A 22,555-nucleotide genomic window follows, 5' to 3' on the forward strand; every position below is an offset into this window, starting at 1 on the left:
ATAAAGAGCTTTCTTTTATAACAAAGTAATAGATATAGTCAAAGCTATAACTCCGGGAGATGGTGATGAACAGGGAGGCCTGGCGTGCTGCGATTCATGGGGTCGCAAGAGTCAGACATGACTGAGCAACTGAACTGAACTGATAGTGTTTTCAGTAGTCATATATGGATGTAAAAGCTGGACCATAAAGAAGGCTGAGCATCAAAGAATCAATGCTTTCAAACTGTGGTATCGGAGAAGACTCTTGAGAGTCCCTTGGACAGCAAGGAGATCAAAACAGTCAATTCTAAAGGAAATCAACCATGAATATTCATTGGAAGGACTGATGCTGAAGCTGAAGCTCTAATCCTTTGGCCACATGATGTGAAGAGCCAACTCACTAGAAAAGATTGTGATACTAGGGAAGATTGAGGGCAGGAGGAGAAGTGGGCAACAGAGGATGAGATGGTTGGATGAACTCAATGAACAAAAGTTTGAGCAAACTCTGGGAGATAGTGAAGGACAGGGAAGTCTGTCACAGTGCAGTCCATGGGGTTGCAAAGAGTCGGACATGACTTAGCAACTGAATAGCAAATAGATTCTATTTCCAGATAAGTTTTAGACTTCCTCTTTTAAAAAAGGCTATAAGAATACTGGAAAAAAAAGATTCCTTGAAGAAGATAAAGATGACTTGATTTCCATTTAGATACATTAGTATCTTGAGTAACTTATTAAAGTTATTAGATTTAAAATCTATATTCTTAACCTTTCTGTTGTTTAGGCTTAGATAGATTTTGACTTTTTATTTGTAAAATCAAAAATAGCAAAATCACAACTTTGACCAGAAAGATTTTAAATGTTAAAGTAATGCTAGGTCTTGGAACAAGCCTAGAAAATTATGAATAGAAGCTAATTTTTCACCAATAAATTTACAAAATGACAAACTACTCTGAAAACTGCTCTCTTCTAAGAGGAGATAGTAAATCAGTCTTGAAAGATGAGTGAAAGGATGAATACATCCTAGGCAAGGGGATGGTGTGCATAGAGGTACCACTATGAGTGTCCGTGGTGAGTTTGGTGGTTGTATGGTCACCAAGTTATAAGTAAAAGGCAATTTAAATTGACAGAAGTAAAAATGGAATTATAGTTCACACAAGTAAATACACACAACTGAAACATCTCCTAATATACCTCTCAGTCATTCCAGACTATAAGTTCCAAAGTGTCAAAGGCAAATGCAATTTTTGTTTACAGGGAGTCAAGGCATGGGTACACAATCAGAACTCTCTTCCAATCTTCTGGGCTCTTAATTAATACATTGACTTCATTCTCAAATAGGTGTTTTATAAGCAGCAGAAAGGATAGCTATTATCAATCCCAAGCCTATCCTTCCCTTATACTCTTTTCCTGAGTCCATGGAGCAAATCTTAATAGTGACTCATCAACTTTTCCTAAGTGAATCACACATCATTGAAACAATCATGGTGATCTAAAAACTATAATATATGTGCTGAACACAAATATCATTCCACTTCTCATGGAGTGAAGGGGAAGCAGTCCATGGAAAAGATTCATCAGGGAAAAGAGAATTTCATCTACTAGAAGCAGGAGGGACTAGATCCTCGAGAAATAAAAACATGCAATTGCTCAGTACATGGAAGTCTAAATAGGCCATCCTGCCAGAATGAACACTTTCAGTGTGGACTCACAACCAGTACGGGAGAAAAGTTAATTCAGACTAGATTGTGGAAGATCTTGAGAAAAAGTGTAGTTTTAGTTTACTCTGCTTTATAATCGAGTAATGATGCTGTAAAAGTCATATATTAAGAAGATTCATCCAGTCGTAAGTAGAACAGATAGCAATAAGGAGTGAGGGATAACTAACAGAGGTCTTGGATTACTTTGAACATCCAGGGTTGAGGTGATAATGCTTATGGCTGTGGAAATAAAACTTAGAAAGCATATATGAGATGCTGAAAAAGAAAAATCGACATGACTTTTTGAAGTCTGGGTCAAAGAGAGAGAGAAGAAAAAAATACTGGTAGGGAGACTTCAAGGAAAACACTAGACTGAACCTTGGCTTATAGGGTAAGGAATGTTTAATTTTGTTTTCTTTTTTATATGATTCTTAAATCTTAATGCAGTGCTACAAAACTAAAGACACTGTGAATATATGTGTAATTTTTATTTTTTTAATAGCCCTAGTGAATACTTCTAGGATACTGTTGCTATACTCAACAACTCCCCATATATACAGCTTCACAAACTCCTGCCTTTTTTGTCTGTGAATTTTTGTAACTTTTCAAATTCAAAGCACTATACCATATTGAGATATAAGAAATCTGGGAAGTTGGTTAATATAAGTTATATCAGAAAATAACTTAAAACTCTAAGGGGCAAGGGTCAAAGCCCTTGCTTACTTTGAATGTATATTTCTAAATTTACAGAAAAGAGAAATCTTGAGAAGACAAATTTTACTCACATATATTGTTATATGATACATATTTATTGATACTGATAACAGAGAAGTTATGTGTAATAAGTAGAAGACAGACAAGAGATGAGCCCTTTGGCTCTCAGAAAGGGTATAGCAACAAAACCCCCTACTTAAAAATATCGCATAGTATTCAGAATAGGGCAGTTATGCTCTTTTAAGTCTCTCAGTTCTTATCCCAGGGACTGACGCACAGCAGCCTCAAGGAAGTAATGTACAGAACGAGTCAACAGGTATGGAGATGTGTGATGACTCATTGTAGCCTTTGGCCCCCTGCAATTCTGAGTTGGGTCACTAGATGGCAGGACTAACCTGCAATTCTTCTCTAGGACCTCGCTTTGTGGAGGATGATCCTCTGGGAAACTTCTTGGAAGCCACACAAAGCAGCTGGAAGGACAGAATCCCCCTCCCCACCATCCTGAATCTTTAAACAGGGGAGTCAACCAGAGGGCCGGGTGTCAGTCCTGATTTCTTGAGGTTTCCTGTGAGTCTGTTCCCCTACCTACTGCAGGAAGCTCTCATTCCTCATCCTCTGTTAGGGAAGTTATTTTCTCAAGGACTAGGGGTCTCATATGAATACAGTGTTCATCCCTCAACATATTTCTAGCTTTAAGTATTTTTCTTATGTCCATTTAACAGCTTGAGGACTGAGCTTACAGGGTGAGAGGATTTGCCTGAGTCACAATGCTCAGGTCAGAATGGAGTAGAATCAGATGTGTGTATGTCCCCTTCCTTGCCCTCCCTCCTGCCTTAGGGGCTGGTGATTAGGCACTGGAAGGAATGCGGAGGAGGGGCAGCTGGTATCTAGTTCAGCCATCCCTGGATGGAACTAGCTTTTCCTTGGCCCTTCTAGCAGAGAATGTCTTTCTTACTCCTCTCTCTCTCCCATTCTGCTGCCCAGCAACTCTGCTCCTTATGGACCTTCCTATCCAGGACAATCTCACCTGCATCCCCAAACTCCCATTCAAGACAAGTGATCATGTAGACTGGTTGGGTTCCTCTGACCTCTGTTCAGTTCAATTCAGTTCAGTCGCTCAGTCATGTCTGACTCTTTGTGACCCCATGGACCGCAACACGCCAGGCCTCCCTGCCCATCACCAACTCCCAGAGTTTACTCAAACTCATGTCCATTGAATCAGTGATGCCATCCAACCATCTCACCCTCTGTCGTCCCCTTCTGCTCCCGCCTTCAATCTTACCCAGCATCAGGGTCTTTTCCAATGAGTCGGGTCTTTTCCAGTGATTCAGGTCTTTGCATCAGGCGGCCAAATTATTAGTTTCAGCTTCAGCATCAGTCCTTCCAAAGAACACTCAGGACTGATCTCCTTTAGGATGGATGGTTGGATCTCCTTGCAGTCCAAGGGACTCTCAAGAGTCTTCTCCAGCACCACAGTTCAAAAGCATCAATTCTTCAGTGCTCAGCTTTCTTTATAGTCCAATGCTCACATCCGTACATGACTACTGGAAAAACCATAGCCTTGACTAAATGGACCTTTGTTGGCAAAGTAATGTTTCTGCTTTTTAATATGCTATCTAGGTTCCTCTGACCTAAGAGGGTTATTAGTCTGCTTGGGCTGCCATAATAAGATATCACTGAGTGGGGGGCTTAAACAACATAGACTTATTTTCTCACATTTCTGGATACTAGAAGCCCAAGATAAAGGTGACAACAGAGATTGTTTCAGATGGTTTTTACAAGGCTATAGATGCCATGTTGCCTGTTTTCTGTGTCCTCTCATGGGCTTCCCTGTGTGAGTGCACAGAGATAGGCAGCCTCAGAGCCCAGAAGCAGCCAGGCCCGCCCACCCGTCTTCACTCCAGGGCTTTCAGGTCTCCATGAGGCTCACCTAGAGGAATCCCTGATGCTACTGATGCTGATGAAGGGCCCACTGGGGCATTCGTGGACTCCCTGTGTGCACACATGGGCATGCGGATATACCTACTGAGCCAGTTACCAAAGACTCCTGGCAACACATTTACTCTTCCACACATCCTCTGTGATAAGCCACAAAATTCCTTTAAGCATTTCTCTTTTAAAGTGAGCATGATCACAAATGCAAATTGGTACAACCACTAAAAAACTAAAAATAGAACTACCATATGACCCAGCAATCCCACTCCTGAGTATATATTCAAAGAATATCATAATTGGAGAAGATCTATGCACCCCAATGTTCTGCAGCACTATTTACAAGAACCAAGACATGGAAGGCACCTAAATGTCCATGAACAGAGATCGAAAGGATAGAGAAGCTGTGGTACATATATGCAATAGGACATTGCTCAGCCATAAAAGAGAATGAAACCATGCCACTGGCAGCAATATGGATGGGCCTAGAGATTATCATACTAAGTGAAGTAAGTCAAAGACAAATATATGACATCACTTATGTGTAGACTCTTCTGATTTTTAAAAATGATAGAAATGAACTTAATCAAGAAACAAAAACAGACTTGCAGATATTGAAAACAAGCTTATGGTTACCAAAGGGAAAATATAGGTGGGCAGAAGGGATAGATCAGGAACTTGGGATTAACATATATACACTACTATATGTAAGATAGATAACTAATAAGGACCTACTGCATAGCATGGAGAACACTATTTAGTCTTCTATGATAACCTATATGAGAAAATAATCTGAAAAAGAAGGAATATATGTGTATATATATATATAATTGAATCACTTTGCTGTACATCTGAAATTAACACAATATTGTACATCAACTATAATCAATAAAACAAAAAAATAAAATAAAGTGAGCACTCACAGCTTTCACAATAGGGGGCACTAGAGAGAAGCTGAAAGAAAAAGGGACCCTCTTTTTCCAGACACAGCTTGACTTGAGACTATCCTGGGGTCTCTGCCCCTGCGAAGGCCCCAGCAGGCAGTCCCTCCTTGAGTCAGTGAGCACAAGCCCAGCGTGATCATGTAGAGAGGGCTCTGTGATCCTGTAGCCCTCTCTGAGGGAATTCTGGACCTCAGGCTATTTTGCCTGCAACACTGCCCTAATTTCTCCTCCTCATGCCCCTCCCTCAGGCATGTCTCCTAAAATTATAGATAAGCATGCTCCATGCCTGCTGCAACTGTGCCCCTGGCCAAAATTCGAGGCTCAGAAAGAATATATGGTCTGACTTAAACTCACAATCATGAGCCCAAACCAAATCTTCTGGTTCCAAAGCTCATACTCTACTGTTTTCAGATGGACTTGCCCAAGAACACTGCTTCCCACAGTAAGAAGACTATTGTGCCACCATTCTGAAGGCAATGAAGGCCTTGTCTTTAGCAGACTGGTGTGATGAGCGGCATGTCAAGCCTTCTGAGTGTGGATCAGGAGACAGCATACCATGGCACAGGCATGGCAGTGTTGTCCTGGTTCACAGACGGAGAAACAGGATCTGAAGGAGATGGAACTTGGCCAAGGTCATATAGCCAGGAAGTGACAGAACTGGCCACTAGGGACAGGAGTGTAGAAGGGCAGGAAGTCCTTCTAGAGATCAAAGAGGCAGCATCATTGTCTGGTGGAGGTGCCAGAGCAGAGGCAGCGCTGGGAAGGGCCTAAGGTCCAGAACAAATACATACCGTGACCTTATCTATGAAGCAAAGTGCAGACTGGATAATGGGACTAAGGAGGTGGAGAAGGCTTCTCCTGATAGAAAAGGCCTCCTGGAGACTGTGGAAATGAGATGAGACTCGCAGCTGTAGCCAGAACAGTGGCTCAGCTTTCAGACTGACTCTCATCCAGATGTCTACCCCTTCCCAGCTCAGTCCCAGGAAGCTTCGTGACCTCTGCACCAAGTGTTCAATATAAACAAACACAGTGATCAAAGCCAGCACCTCCAGTCCCACCTGGAGTCCTCTGCCTCATTCAACCTGCTGCCACTTTGGAGTAGGAACAGGGAAAAGTCTGGATGCTGAAGAATAAGGGAGACACATGAACCAGTTGCCAGCAGACTGTTTTAAGCTCTGGGTCTCTTGGTCTCTGCCCTTTGCTTCAAGCATCTGGCTCTTTACCACCCTGGACATTTTTCCAGGTCTATGGAATGGGTCAGCAGGAAGTAAGGAAATGAGAGCTTCCATAAGCCAAGGACGGGCTAGGTGGAAGGATCTGCTGAGCAGGGGGCAGGGGAGGAGTCTCATCCATATTTCTTGTGGTGTTGGGAGGCCTCTACCATACCCTCACCACATGGCTCTGCAAACTCTATTTGAAACTCTTATGATGGGTTCCCTCACCACCCTAAGCTAAAAGGGCATTTTATGACAGCTCTCTCAGAAATGTCCAGAATTGAATAAATATGGCTTCAGTTATTGCTCTATCCTTCTTGACCACTGGCAGATAATTCAAGCCATCCACTTACAAGGTATCCATTATATCTCCTTCAGTCAGTATAATGGCACTCAGACATTCAAGTCAGAAACTTGTGTGCCCAAACAAATTTGTTTTTCTGCTCACTATTTCACACTCAACCAGTTCCTAAGCTCTGTCAATTACACACTGTGGATGTTTCTCAAATGTATCTAGTTTCTTGATCTAATTTCTTTTACCCTGATTCTGGCCACCATCATCTGTCATTTAGATGGTGGTAAGAATGGCATCACTGATGCAATGAACATGAACTTGGCAAACTCTGGGGGATGGTGAGGGACGGGGAGGCCTGGCCTGTTGCAGTCCACGGGGTCACAAGGAGCTAGACACAACTAGGCAACTGAACAGCAACAACAGCAAAGTACCTCCTTGCAGGTCATCTTTTTTCCAGTTTCATGCCCTCCAATCATTCTCCACATTTTAGTCAAAACAAGATTTGAAAAATTCAACTGTGATCCTTCCTCTCCTATTGGAATTCCTCTAATGACCTTTGGTTGGAAGTCCAAAGTCTTACACAGTTTGTAAGTCATATCATCAATCGGCTTATGCCTTATCTCTCACCATTTGGCTCTCACACTATAAGACCAATCAGACTAACTAGTATTATCCTTGGGAACCTGGCCTACTTTTTCTCACTTTCAAGCCATTGCACAGACTATTCCCATTGTGAAGTTTGGACAAAGCACTGAATGAAGCAAGGATAGTCTTTAGATCACCCACAACTTCCTTAAGACTCCCTCTGGAAACCTGTTCATATGAAACCACTTTAGTCTCATAGACAAGTTGAAGAAATCATAATGAAAAGTCTCAGGTCCTCTTCCTCCATGTTCACCAATGGTAGGATCTAACATATCAGAGTACAAGCGTCAAAACCTGCAAGCTGACATCAAAACAATACGAGTCTTACTTGCATTTAACCATTATTTACCTGAATTCCTTTTTTCTTGGTGTTTAGTTCTATGAAATGCTGTTGCAGTGATAGGTTTGTCTAATCATCACAATTGAGACACAGAACTATTCCATCACCCACAATGAAACTCTCTTGTTCAGCATTTTTCTCTTCTCCCTGAAGCCCTATTCCCTGCCAACTGCTGATATGGTCTTCCTTATTTAATTTTGCCATTTCAAGAATATTAGATGAAAAGAATAATACAGGCTGTAAGCTTCCAGTTTATATTAATTTTACTTAACATAATGTCCTTGAAATTCATCCAAGTTACTGTATTAATTGCTGCTTATTTTCCTGTGAATTTTCCATGGTTTATTTACCCATTTGCTTGTTGAAATTAACTGGGTAATTTCCAGAGTCTTTTTTTACTTGCTATTAAAAATGAAGTTTCCAAAATGTGTTATTTACACATATTTATTTTTTAAACTTAGGAAGGAAATTCTGGTAAATATCATAACATGGATGAACCTTGAAGGCATTAAGCTAAGCGAAATAAGTCAGTCACAAAAAGACAAATCCTATATGATTCCACTTATATAAGACACCTAGGTAGTCAAGCTCATAGAGACAAAAATAAAACAGCAGTAACTAAGGGCTGGGGCTGACCTTGGGGTTGGAAATAGGGAATTACTGTGTAATAGGTACAGAGTTTCAGTTTGGGATAATGAAAACGTTCTGGAGATGGGTAGTGGTGAAGGTTTTACAACAATATGAAAGTACTTAATGCTGCCAAATTGTACACCTAATAATGGTCAAAATGGTAAAATTTTATGTTTTTTATACTTACCAGAATAAAAGCTAGAAAAGTAAAGTAAATGTAGAGTATAACATCATGGAATATAAGAAATATTAAAGAAAATAAAGTTAAGATGATAGACTGCAGGACCACTTAAAGTAGTCAACACAGGTATCTCTGAGGCAGGAACGTGTCAATAGAAGAGAAGGAGCCAGCCAGTGACATGAAAAAGAGGACATTCAGGCTGGGTGAAGACCAAGTCCAGAGCCTGAGACAGGAGTGGTCTCGGTGTGTCAAAAGCAGCAGGGTGTTTGTGCGCCTTCATGGATGAGTGTCTGTGCACATCTGCGTGTGTGCGTGTGTGTGGTTAGTATGCACAAGCATGGGTGCATTCATAGGTATCTTTATGTTTCTCTGCTGAAGACATGAATCTTGAACACAATTAACCATGTGAACCAACTCATGCTGGCCCAGAAATGAGAACTGTCAAATACTGACAATCTGAAGTGGGGATTGTGCAGTATCGAAGAGAACTGCCACCCAGCACTGTGCCAGAAGCCCTGGGAAATTCCCCAAAGAAGATTTATTTGTTAATCTGGGGTTGAAGGCCAGGCAGCCCTGTGTTGTCCCTGTCCACCAGGCTGATTGGACCTTGTATTACCAAGCCCAGCCTCATCGCTTACCCTAAGGCATCTGCCAGCACCCTGCTGGAGGGCCAGTTTCCTTCTGACTATATCCCTGATCTGCAGAAGCCCTGGTGAGTACTTTGGTAAATGGATCTGGGGTCCTGGGTCATATAGTTAGGGCTTGGACTTGATCTTGGAGGGAGGTAGGGAGAGGGCAAGTAGAATCCATGCTGGAGTGTCTCCTTCTCTGCTTATGCTGGGGCATCTGGAACTTTCCTGGATTCACCTAAACATTTGCAAATGAGATTGTACCTTTGTTTTCAAAGAGAGCCAAGACCTTGGATCCTGGGATGCTGAGGTTTCCTTGGGGAGGGACATCTAGAAAAGAACTTTGAAGATCAGATGAAATGTTAGGACTGAAAAATGAGAAGGGTATTCAAGGAATATTGCCAGTGATCTTGACACATAGGACACGCAGAATACCTGTCAGGAAATAGAGAGGGATCGAGCATCCTGCCTGGGCTAAGAGAGTGAAAAATTTCCAGAGAAAATTCTCCCCCTGGCAAGTCTTTCTTGTAGTGAGAAATAAACATCAAGAGAAAGCAAACTCAAGTTAATTGTGGCTGGGTTAGTAACTAGCAGGGACTCTTCCTCTCTGGATCATTAGCTTGCAGCTTAGTGCCTGCCACTGAGTAGATGTCGGTTATCTGGCACTGAGGGCAAAGGACTGTCCAGATATAAGGATGGGATGCAGGTGGCCGTAGGGCCCAAGTGGGAGAAGTACAAGAGCAAGCCAGGTCTCCATTCATGATTACTCTCTAAGCCAGCAGGCATGAGTCTCTGGCCATGAGTATGCCTATTTGCTCTTGCAAAGGACACAGAGAACATAATCAGAGATTTCTGCAGTAACGCCAGAGGACAGGCATCGGTGACTCCTTCCTCTCAACAATGCAGTTATTTATGTCTACCTTTGTTGAAGTATTAATTAACCAGTATCACTGAAGGATTTATTAATATATTTCCAAATTCCCAGTTTGGAGGGCAGGAATGGATTATCCATCTCTACATCACATGTGCCCAGAATAGGTTATAAGCTCATTAAATATGTGTAGATAAAGAGAACAAGATGAGATAATCTTCCTTGACTTTTCTTACACCAAGGTGAGGACCATGTCGCTGTTTACATCACTTCCTTTTCTTCTCCTGACTGTGGTGACAGCATCTTGTGTGGACAGAGAGACAGAGAACTGTGAGAATATCCAGAAGACCTGCCCCGTGATTGCCTGTGGTCCTCCAGGCATCAATGGCCTCCCAGGCAAAGATGGGCGTGATGGTGCCAAGGGAGAGAAGGGAGAACCAGGTATGGTTTGGGCTGTTCTTTCTCTGCGACTCTTTATCGCCCAAAGGAAACTATCCGGATTGGGATGAGGGTAATGTATTCAGGCCACTTCTATTACTCTCAACTACATATTATCATTTGAAGCAGAGATACAGCTCTGATTCTGGCATCCCAGACTCTCACACAGGAACTGCTAACACTTGGTGGTCCTGCAGGCTCAAGGAGTTGACCCTCACGGCAGACCATCCCATGGGACATAGGAGGCTTTTCTTCTATGGTCCTTACAAACAGCAGCTCAGAAAAGTTAGCCCTAGCTCAGTGTCTCCTTTCCCCTGGGAAGGGATTGGGCATCATATTTTTTTTGAGAAATAGAAAAGGAACACAAATATTGAGTCATGTTTCCTTTTTCCTCCAACAGGTCAAGGACTCAGAGGCTCGCAGGGCCCTCCTGGAAAGATGGGGCCTCAAGGAACGCCAGGGGTCCCTGGGATACCAGGACCACCAGGCCAAAAGGGAGACCCTGCAGAAAATATGGGTAAGGAGTTTACTTTAGCAAGGTCCAGGCTGACGTCCCCTGGGGTCTGTGGGCTCAAGTGTCATGTGGGACATGCCCCTTCTGCTGCTTCCTGGGGAGATGCCCAACTCTGCTTCCTGCCTAAGCAGCCTCCAGCTTCTGTAGGTTACTGAGAGCCTCAGGCATTCCTATCAATTCCTGAATACAGAGTCACAAACTGTTCGGAGCCAAACCCTTGCGAGATGCCTGCTGGAGGATCTGAGCCCTGGCTATCCTTCAGCTGAAACAATTTGGTCCAAAAGGGAGAATATATGTGTTGGGCTTATTATGCCTATTTTCACAAGAGTGGTAGATACATGGTATGTCAATTATCTCTTACTTCATGAGAAACAACACACAGCCATTTATTTAAATCAAAATTCTGTGAATCAAATAATTTCTTTGCTGGTCTCAGCTGGACTTACTCATGTGTCAACTGGTGGCCAATGGTCTCACTTACACGTTGGCTATTGTGCACCCATCAGCTGGAGTGATGAAGGTGACTGAGCCATGGGTCTCTCATCCTCCAGTTAACTCACCTGGCCTTAATCACGCAGAAGTGATTACAGGATTCACAGGAAAAGGAAGAGCGGAAGGTTTAAGGCCTCCTTAAGGCTTGGGATACATACACTATTGCTTCTGCCACATTGTATTGATCAACACAAGTCACAAGGCCAGCTCAGATTCAAGGAGTGGGGAATAGACTCCATTTCCTAAGAGAAGCTGTGTCGTATCGAGGTCATTTTTGCCATCAGCTACACATAGCTTGTCTCATGCCCTCCCCCATGGATAATGGACAACTCACAGAAATCCTAGTTTACTGATTAACAGGACAAACTCAGGGAAAAACAAACAACAAAATGAACAAAAACAAGACATCTCCAAATATGAGACTCTGTAGACTTTATAGTCAATATTCACCAGCTCACAATAATTCTTCAATTAATTTATTCCACGATTTTGTCCATGTTAGAGCTATTCGTTTGGAGAAATAAAACAATTAGTGGGTAGCTTGGCATGTGGAGAACTATAATGCTATTACCAGATCAACAGGGAGTGTGTGTATGTGCACGTGTGTGTGGGAATGTATGTATCTATAAAGCATCTTTACATACATTCAACAGAGGAAGAGTCATGTTTTGGGTTAGATGGAAATAAAGACAATTTTCCTCCTTTTTGCTTCTTGATATTTTTCATTTTTTTTCAAAGAGCAAATATCAATATAAAATAAACTTTTAATTTAATTTTTTTTTTTTTTAGTTTTAAAAGGTACCCTACCCCCTTATAGTTCTAAGATAACTTCTTAACAACACTCTTTCACTTAATTTTCTAGGTGACTATATTAGACTGACTACTTCAGAAAGAGCAGCTCTACGATCTGAATTGAACCAGATCAAAAACTGTAAGCCTTCTCTCTTTTCAGGCAGCTTGAAGTTTGGTAAAGTGAAAGACAACATTTATTGAATATATTTAATTTTCTAGTACCTGGATAAGTGTCTATTCATATTCTGATTTCATGAGATCTTCACAACAACTTTTGGTAGAAATGAAGGCAAACAAAAAGTACATAATTTGCTCAAAAGCATAGAACTAATGAGTAGCAGAGCAACTTATAAACTGAAGTCAGTCTGATGCCAGAGAGGGCTACCCAGGTGGCTCAGTGCCAGTTGGCACCCAGGCGCCAACGCAGGCGATGCAGGAGACGCAGGTTTGATCCCTGGGTCGGGAAGGTCCCCTGGAGTAGGAAATGGCAGCCCACTTCAGTATTCTTGCCTGGAAAATTCCGTGGACAGAGGAGCCCGGAGGGTTGCTATCCATGGGGCCTCAAAGAGTCAGACACGACTGACCAAATGAGCATCCATGCATGCTAATACCAGAGACCCTGATTCTGCTTCTTTATGTTACAGTGTACATACAGGTCACTGAAAATGGGACCAACACCTCTTTCCCTTTGTTATGCTGGTGCTGAGAACTGGCAATGGGGCTTAACCTGTTACTTGCCCTGGGACAAATATTCTAAGAAATTTACATTTATTTATGTTAATATTGGGGTAAAACTTAGAATTCCAAATTATGTGTATTCTAGAATATGGTCCAAAGAGACAAAGGCCTTTGCTCCAGTCCATCTGTTCAGATTAGGGCTGCCAGATTTAACAAAAAAAAAAGGTTACTGAGTTAAATCTGAATTTCAGGTAAACAACAGCAATTTTTTTTTTTTTTTTTAGTATATATATGTCCTAAAAACTGCATATGAGATCTTTATACTAGAATTTTTAAAAATCCACTGCTTTTCTATGATTCAAATGTAACTGGGCATACCATATTTTATGTGGCATCTGTACTATAGAAACTTTCATCCAGAAAAATATCTTGGGCTGGACTTAGAGACAAACCGTGTCACCTATATTTTCTCATTTTAGGGCTAATCTTCTCTCTGGGCAAAAGAGTTGGGAAGAAGGTATTTTTTACCAATGGTAAAAAGATGCCTTTTAATGAAGTGAGGACTCTGTGTGCACAGTTCCAGGGCCGTGTGGCCACCCCTATGAATGCTGAAGAAAACAGGGCCCTCCAGGATTTCGTCACTGCAGAGGCCTTCCTGGGCATCACAGATCAGGAGACTGAAGGCCAATTTATGGATCTGACAGGGAGGAGGGTGACCTACCAAAACTGGAATGCCGGCGAGCCTAACAATGCTTCTCCTGGGGAGCACTGCGTGACCCTCCTGTCGGACGGCACGTGGAATGACATCGCTTGCTCCGCCTCCTTTTTGACCGTCTGCGAATTCTCTACCTGAGGGGGCTGAGCCTCAAGTCCTCCTGTCCCGTGGCTCATCGCATGGGCCCAGAACCTGGTCTGGAGGATAAATCTATGTCCATTTCACACACCCTGCACTGAGTTGCTCTTTTGTGGGGAAACAGAGACAATGAGAAGAATGCATTGAGAATGACGAGATGTGGAAGTGAAAAGCATGAAGAGGCTTATAGTGGTGCAGATCCAATCACGAATAATAATCACTTCAGTAACGACAAAATAGTAGTAATAGTAGCAACAGCAGTAATAGTAGGAGTACTAATAACATATTTAACAATGTTTACTGTGAGTCAGACATTATAGGTAAGATTACACATTAAGTATCTAATTTAATTAGGCTGTTCATTTTTGTTTGAGAGTTATCTAAGGTAAAAAGAATAAAATGGATTTATTTTTATATTTACTCTAAACACCTATGTTCTATTGAACCTTTCTTTCTCCTTGGGTTGAGGGCTAACCTTAATGACATCTTTCCAGCCTAATTTCCATAGCTTTTCTGTCAGCCTCAGGTATTATCTATTTTGTTGCTTTCTTTCTAAACTATATTTTATTTTCTTTTTAAGGAATTACTACACTATGTAAATAGCAAAAATATCAAATGAATCGATTAATGAATTCTCACCTAAATATGCACCTATATAACTACCTTCCAAATCAAGATACAGAACATTTCTAGCATCTTAAAAGCCCCTTCATAGCCCCTTCTAGTTGACAACCCCAAAGGTAAATACTATTCTGAGCTCTATTATCATACTTTAATTTTGTGTATGATATTTCACATAAGTGGAATGAAGTGTATAAACTTCAGATAGATGGAATCAGACTATATATACAGTTTTATGTCTTGCTGTTTTTCATTCAAAATTAAGTCTGTAAGACTCATTCCTGCTGTTAACATGTAGAAGTAGAGTTTTCATTTTCACTGTCATGTAAGATTCCACTATATGAATGTATCTCAGAGTATTCATTATATTGCTAATGGACAATTGGACTGCTTCCAGTTTCTGTCAAGAGAAAAACCTGATGGATATTTCTGTATTTGTCTTTTGGTAGATATGCATTAGTTTCTCTTGGCTATCTAACAAGAAGTAGAACTGGCGGCTCATGGAGTAAGCTTTGTGTAAGTAACTTCAGTACATCCTGCCAGTTTTGCAAAATGATCATATGAATTTACACTCCTACCAACAAGGTGTGTCAGTTCTGGTTGCCCTGCATATTTGTAAAAGAGTTAACATTTTTAGTCCTTTTAACTTTGGCCCTTTCTGTGAGTTTTTAATTTCAGATTTTATTTTCTTAAGATTTAGATCTATTTATGATTTCTATGTCTCTTGGGCAGTTTTGGCAAATTGTGCTTTTTCAGTTAATTTGTGTATTTCATCTGAATTGCTGACTGCGTAGGCATAACATTGTTCCCCAAATTTCCCTATTTGTTTTCAAAGTAAGTAGGATCTGCAGTGATGTCTCCATTGTATTTTTCACGGTTATTTGTACTTTCTTTTTTTCTTAGTAAGTCTTGATGGGAGGTAATTTGTTAATTTTATTAATATTTTTCAAAAGCTATATTTTTTAATATTGCTTTTCTCTATTAACCTCTATGATCAATTTCCTTCATATTTGTCCATAGCTTTACATTTCCTGTGATCTCTCCTCATATCAAATATGTCCTTCTCTTTTCTAAATTAACTGTTTAACATTGACAATTAATTTTCTATGTTTCTTCTTTTCTAATATATTCATTTAAAGTTATAAATTTTCCACTAAGTTTGTTTTAGCTGTATTCCATGGATTTTGATATACAGCGTTTGTCACATCATTCAGTTCAACATACTTTATAATTTTCATTGTAATTTCTTCTTTGACTCATGGCTTATTTATAAATTAATTTAAAAGTGTGCTGTTTAATTCCAAGATACTTGGTAGTTTTAAAGTTACCTTCGTGTAAATGATTTACAGTTTTATTCTGCTGTGGCCAGAAACATACTTTGAATAAATTCAGTCCTTTAAAATTTGCTAAGACTTGCTTTTATTGCACAATTTGTGGTTAAATATGACCCAGATAATCACGATAGTGTGATCACTCACCTAGAGCCAGACATCCTGGAATGTGAAGTCAAGTGGGCCTTAGAAAGCATCACTACGAACAAAGCGAGTGGAGGTGATGGCATTCCAGTTAAGCTATTTCAAATCCTGAAACATGATGCTGTGAAAGTGCTGCACTCAATAGGCCAGCAAATTTGGAAAACTCAGCAGTGGCCACAGGACTGGAAAAGGTCAGTTTTCATTCCAATCCCAAAGAAAGGCAATGCCGAAGAATGCTCAAACTACTGCACAATTGTACTCATCTCACACTCTAGTAAAGTGTTGATTAAAATTCTCCAAGCCAGGCTTCAGCAGTACATGAACCCTGAACTTACAGATGTTCAAGCTGGTTTTAGAAAAGGCAGAGGAACCAGAGATCAAATTGCCGATATCCGCTGGATCATTGAAAAAGCAAGAGAGTTCCAGAAAAACATGTGTTTCTGTTTTATTGACTATGCCAAAACTTTCACTGTGTGGATCACAATAAACTGTGGAAAATTCTGAGAGAGATAGGAATACCAGACCACCTGAACTGCCTCTTGAAAAGCCTATATGCAGGTCAGGAAGCAACAGTTAGAACTGGACATGGAACAACAGACTGGTTCCAAGTAGGAAAAGGAGTACGTCAAGGCTGTATATTGTCACCCTGCTTATTTAACTTATACACAGAGTACATTATGAGAAATGCTGGGCTGGAAGAAGCACAAGCTGGAATCAAGATTGCCGGGAGAAATATCAATAACCTCAGATATGCAGATGACACCACTCTTATGGCAGAAAGTGAAGAAGAACTAAAGAGCTTCTTGATGAAAGTGAAAGAGGAGAATGAAAAAGTTGGCTTAAAGCTCAACATTCAGAAAACTAAGATCATGGCATGTGGTCCCATTACTTTATGGGAAATAGATGGGGAAACAGTGGAAACAGTGGCTGACTTTATTTTTATGGGCTCCAAAATCACTGCAGATGGTGATTGCAGCCATGAAATTAAAAGATGCTTACTCCTTGGGAGGAAAGTTATGACCAACCTAGACAGCATATTGAAAAGCAGAGACATTACTTTGTCCAGAAAGGCCCATCTAGTCAAGGTTATGGTTTTCCAGTGGTCATGTATGGATGTGACAGTTGGACTATAAAGAAAGCTGAGTGCAGAAGAATTGATGCTTTTGAACTGTGGTGTTGGAGAAGACTCTTGAGAGTCCCTTGGACTGCAAGGAAATCCAACGAGTCCATTCTAAAGGAGATCAGTTCTGGGCATTCATTGGAAGGACTGAAGTTGAAGCTGAAACTCCAATACTTTGGCCACCTGATGTGAAGAGTTGACTCATTTGAAAAGACCCTGATGCTGGGAAAGATTGAGGGCAGGAGGAAAAGGGGACGACAGAGGATGAGATGGCTAGATGGCATCACAGACTCTATGGACGTGAATTTGGGTGGACTCCAGGAGTTGGTGATGGACAGGGAGGCCTTGCGTGCTGTGGTTCATGGGGTCGCAAAAAGTCAGACACGACTGAGCGACTGAATTGAACTGAACTGAATGGTACGTGTATTATGTACATGTTAAATCATGTGGTTTCTTTAGCTGATAGGTATAACATCAGGCCAGGATGTTAAGCTTGATGTTTATAACATCTTACTAAATGTGGCCATTTAAGATCAGTTTCCAAAAAATGTACGTTAAAATATCCAAGTATGATTGTGTATTTGTTTCTCATTTATTTCTGCCATTTCTTGTTCTCTCTATATTGAAACCATATTAATAGTCACCTAAAAATTTAGGATCACTATTCTTTTATGTCCTTATTCCTCTTTTCATTTTGAAATATCCTCTTTATTCCTAGCAATGTTATTTTAATGAAAGGGTCCTCATCAGCTTTTTTCATATAGTACTCTCATTATATATGCCTTCCCATCATGTTACATTTACCTACTTCTGTCCTTATATTTAGAATATTTCTCTTTTATTAGCATATGTTTGGCTCTTTTGAATATCTAATGTGACAATCTACATTGGATTTACAGCTCTATCATTTAACAGCTATGTGTTCTTGAGTTAGACTTCTGGTTCAAATATAGCTTTTTAATTTTTTAAATCAATTCCATTCTCTTTTACTTATTCCTTCTTTCCTGCCTTATTTTGGATTAATCATATTTATTTCCATGTTATCTTTTTGATATTTAGTCAGACACTTGAACACTATTCTTTTGGTGATTTTCCTGTGGATTATCACACACATCATTATTGCCTTATTATTTTGCACCGTAAGCTAATACTTGACTCCTTCCCAAGCAATGCACAAATCTCACTAGAGTTTCACTCCACTTGTTCTCCTCCTGCTTTATATCTTTCTGTTGTTACATATGCATAAACTCCACAATAAATTACTCTTGTCATTGCTGAATGGACAGTTAATATTTTAGGTGTACACTCTCCAGAGATTGTTATACCTTCATGCTGTTCTTCCACTCAGGATACTGTGAAGAACTATCACTTCAGTTCTTTCCATGTGAAAGACTTCAATTTTCCATTTGTCACACCATCCCTAGTGACTCTAAATATTTTGCCAGTTTTTTTTTCTCTCTCTAGCATATTTCCTCTGCTGCACTGAGGTCAGTCTTAACCCCAGAATTGGCAATGTCCCCCAAAGGAACAAATATTTATCAGTAACTAGATATTGGAAGCATTATTTATAATGTGTTAATAGAATTCAGTTTACCTTGTTTTCAGTGGTCTACAGTACTCTGATAGGATTAAAATATAATCTTGATTAACTTTTTCTGGCTTTTCTAATTACTATAGTGGAAGCCATGGCTTTCTGTAACCTACTCCATTTTACCCAGAAGCAGAAGCCTTATTATCCACCTAATTTCTGAATCTAGTCTTTAGAAAAATTTTATTGAGAATACATCTGAGAGGGCTGCTGTGACTATCTATTCTGCCCACTGCTTCTTTCTTTACTATGTTTACAGGAAAGATAATATTTGGATAATATAAAAATAATACTTCCTGTTTTAGCTCCAACATGTAAAGGGTTTGAAAGCCAAACCCCCATTCTCAAAACAAAAGCCAAGAAAGCTACACAAGTGTAAAATAAATCACTTTTCTTATATCCTTCAGAGAACTGAATTCACAAAACAGTCTAAAGATGAAGTCCCCAACCCCCTGTAGTAATTCAAGACTGAAAATTTTAACTTTTCCTGATCTCATTTTTCATTTTCTGATTCTGCTCAGACTGAGCCAGAAAGGTGTCACTGACATCTTGTGGAGCCCGAGTCCTTCAGCAACCCAGCCTAGAGCACTTTAAGAGGACATGGCTCCTCCAACCCTTGCAAGTCAGGACTTCTGACACTCCAAACTGTGTCCCTACACATGCTCCACAATTTCATGCTTTGAGAAGTTGGAAAGACATATAAAAAGGTCACAAGCCATACCATCGCTGTGAAAGAATTCCACATGGAAGCAGCAACTAAAGGCAGAAACAGAAAAATACAAAAATAGAACGCAAATGCAAATCAGTTCAGTTCAGTCGCTCAGTCGTGTCTGAATCTTTGCGACCCCATGAATTGCAGCACTGGAAAGAGAAATTTGAGATCAGGAGATTTCAAATAAGTGTGCAGGGTTCTATGGGGAAGAAAAGATGTAAGACAATTATTCTCAGAGACCCGAGTTCTTACAGCTGCTGGGGAGGCTGCTGCAGCCTATGCTTCTGGAGCCCTTGGGGAGGACCTGCAAGCTTGGATCTCCCCAAATCTGCTTTCTTACAGCTTTGAGTTATCAAAGCCTCAGATAATTTGCATTCTCTGGCATCAGAAATGTTCTTTTCTGTCATATTGCGTTCTGCTTACACTTTTTCTATATCTCTTTCCCTTTCTCTTTCCTGTATCTCCCTCTCTCTTTTTAAAGTTTTATTGCATAATATTTGAAAAGAATCCTGATTCATACTGAACAGGGTAGAGAAACATATGTGAAGATTGGTTATAGAAGGACATAAACTGTGTGTGGTCCCATCTCACAGTCTTTGAGTCGCAAATGCATCAGAAGGGTCAAGATAGCTAATGTTTGTCTTAAGCGTGAACTTTCTCAGGCCAGCCCTCAGGGCTCCTATGTCTGAATGGGAAATTTCAGTTTGGGTCCCTCCGGGTGGACAGTTTGATGTGATAAGTACTGCAGTGGGCTGATTTATGGCCCTCAAAGGTATATCCTTGTCCTAATCCCTAGAACCTGAGAATGTTACCTTTTGTGGCAAAAGAGTGACTAGAGCCTCTTATACAAGGTGATTAAGAGAAAACTCTTGAGGAGGCGATCACCCTGTGCTTTCAGGGTAGGCCCTAGGTATAATCACATGTATCCTTATATGAGAGAAACAGGGGGAGTTGGTAGGTAGACACACAGAAGAGGAAAAAGCAATGTGTCCACAGAGACAGAGATTAAAATCTGTAGCCACAGACCAATGAATGCCTGAAACCAACAGAAGCTAGAAGATTCATGGAACACATTCTTCACTAGAGCCTCTGAAGAGACTATAGCCCTGTAGACACCTTGATTTCAGCCTTCTGGACTCAAGAAATTTGAGAAGATATTTTCTTTTAAGTGCTCTGGCTTGTGTTATAGTATACCTATGCACGGGAGGTTTTCCTCAGGCAGGACTGAGTGAAAAACCACAGAACTGTGAATAGCACGTGGCGCTTGTCCCTGTGTTGTTTCTACACAGTGGCCACCAGCAGCATTGATCCCCTTTGAAGGTTGCCTGTGAGCTCAAGGCACCCTACAATCCCTCTTCTCCCAGGAGCCAGGAGGTCACCTTGTCCTAGAGAGATGAGGGGAGGAAGCCTTGAGCTTGTGAGCACTGGAATTCTCTCATTCCTGTAGGCCTTCAGCCAGATGATTCTTTTCTGTGTCGTTTACAATTTTGGTTCACTCATATTTGCCTTAAAATGTGGCCTTCTTGATAATGGTCCCTTACCCTCTTACCTGCTTATGCATATGCTAAGTTCTAGGTCTTCAAAAATAGCATCTTCATCACCCGTATTAGCATGGACAGTTTGTTTTCCTCTTAAGTTGGCAATATTTTGATTTTGATCCTCCTTCCCTGCCAAGAATGGTTTCTTTCTGCACTTTTGTTAACCCAGCAGCTTGGCCAGCCTCTCCATTCCTGTCTCCATTCCTGCTGTGGTCTTCATCTGAGTTCTCAGCTATAGAATGGCCATGGGAAGAATAAAAGAATGAACACATCATACTCTTTAATGAAGAGGTAACTTGTAAGGTGGATGCTGAAAATGGATACAAATGTGTGTCTACACATACATACATACACACACATACATATACAGACAGACACACATCTCTTGCTACATTTGGCAGAAAAATTTTCCAATTAAACTTCTTCCATTACATTGAGCTTCCTTTTCTGTTTCTGAAGCAGCAAAATTAGAAGAGCTATTTTAGAATGAAATCACCAAGATATTCCAGTAGCAGCAGGGCCAGGCCAGACTGTTCAGTACAAGCCAGAGCTTGCATCCAGGTTCTGAAAATGTGAACATTAAGGTATCCTCCCTTCTGGGTGATGGGCATGCTGATATTGTCAGTATGCAAGCAGGGCCTGGAGCATCTTATATATGACTAAAATAGAGCATTGGATGTTTGAACTATTAAAAGTAAACTGAGACAAATTAAATTTTATAAGAGCAAACACTGATTTGAATAGGGTGGCACCATACTGAAAGTAGTTAGGAATGCTCAGTTGACAGAAGATAAGGGAAAGTTTTGTGTATTTTTTTGTAGAGAACATGTAGAAACAAAGCAAACAAATTATTTGATTGGCTATAGCCTGAGAAGTTGCCTTATTTGGGAAAGCCTAGTTGGCTATTTGTTACTGGTTGTTTTTAAGCTTTGTTTTCTCAGGTTCAAGTGCAGTGACCTTAAGTTTCAGTTTGCTTACATAGGCTGCCAGGGCCATCCCAGTCTGATACCCTCCTTGTTTAGTTACTTTGGTGATGGCTCTGTGAAAAGTGGGTGCAATGGCCAAACCAGACGGTATCATCACTTCTGATGGCAAAAACCTCAGCATAAAAACTGAGAGCACTTTGAAAACAACACAGTTTTCCTGTAAACTGGTAGAGAAGTTTGAAGAGACCACAGCTGATGGCAGAAAGACTCAGACTGTCTGCAGCTTTACAGATGGCGCATTGGTTCAACATCAGGAATGGGATGGAAAGGAAAGCACAATAACAAGAAAACTGGAAGATGGGAAATTATTGGTGGTATGCATCATGAACAATGTTACCTGTATTCGGGTCTATGAAAAAGTAGAGTAAAAATTCCATCAGTTTCAGTTTGCTTACATAGGCTGCCAGAGCCATCCCAGTCGGACACCCTCCTTGTTTAATTACTTTAACACTTATCAAAACTAAAATGATTTTGTTTCAATACAAATCCTACATGGAAAACAAATACATACAAGAGTTTAAAGGAGTAATTTCATCAAAAATAATGTTTGTTTGTTTGTTTCTTGACTCAGCTTTAATGGCATTCTGTATCAGATGGATTCATGTTTTTCTACCAGGATTCATTACCAGGAATGAAAGGAGTATGACGATATGATGGTTTCTAACTAACTCTGACAT

General features: G+C 40.6%; 2 protein-coding genes across 2 annotated transcripts; both read left to right on the forward strand.

Moving 5' to 3' along the window:
- The first annotated feature begins 9,201 nt into the window (after positions 1 to 9,201).
- Positions 9,202 to 15,865, forward strand: MBL2 (mannose binding lectin 2). Its single transcript, XM_040254670.1, has 5 exons — positions 9,202 to 9,283; positions 10,314 to 10,512; positions 10,910 to 11,026; positions 12,378 to 12,446; positions 13,465 to 15,865. The coding sequence occupies exons 2-5, from the start codon at positions 10,323 to 10,325 to the stop codon at positions 13,836 to 13,838; spliced, it is 750 nt and encodes a 249-aa protein (XP_040110604.1). The 5' UTR covers positions 9,202 to 9,283; positions 10,314 to 10,322; the 3' UTR covers positions 13,839 to 15,865.
- A 6,059-nt stretch (positions 15,866 to 21,924) lies between these two features.
- Positions 21,925 to 22,278, forward strand: LOC120873768 (fatty acid-binding protein 5-like). The gene has a single exon (XM_040254671.1). It carries the CDS (start codon positions 21,950 to 21,952, stop codon positions 22,244 to 22,246), a length of 297 nt encoding a protein of 98 aa, XP_040110605.1. The 5' UTR covers positions 21,925 to 21,949; the 3' UTR covers positions 22,247 to 22,278.
- Positions 22,279 to 22,555: the final 277 nt, after the last annotated feature.

The sequence above is a fragment of the Oryx dammah genome, unplaced genomic scaffold (assembly GCF_014754425.2).
Source record: "Oryx dammah isolate SB20612 unplaced genomic scaffold, SCBI_Odam_1.1 HiC_scaffold_14, whole genome shotgun sequence".
Classification (NCBI taxonomy): domain Eukaryota; kingdom Metazoa; phylum Chordata; class Mammalia; order Artiodactyla; family Bovidae; genus Oryx; species Oryx dammah.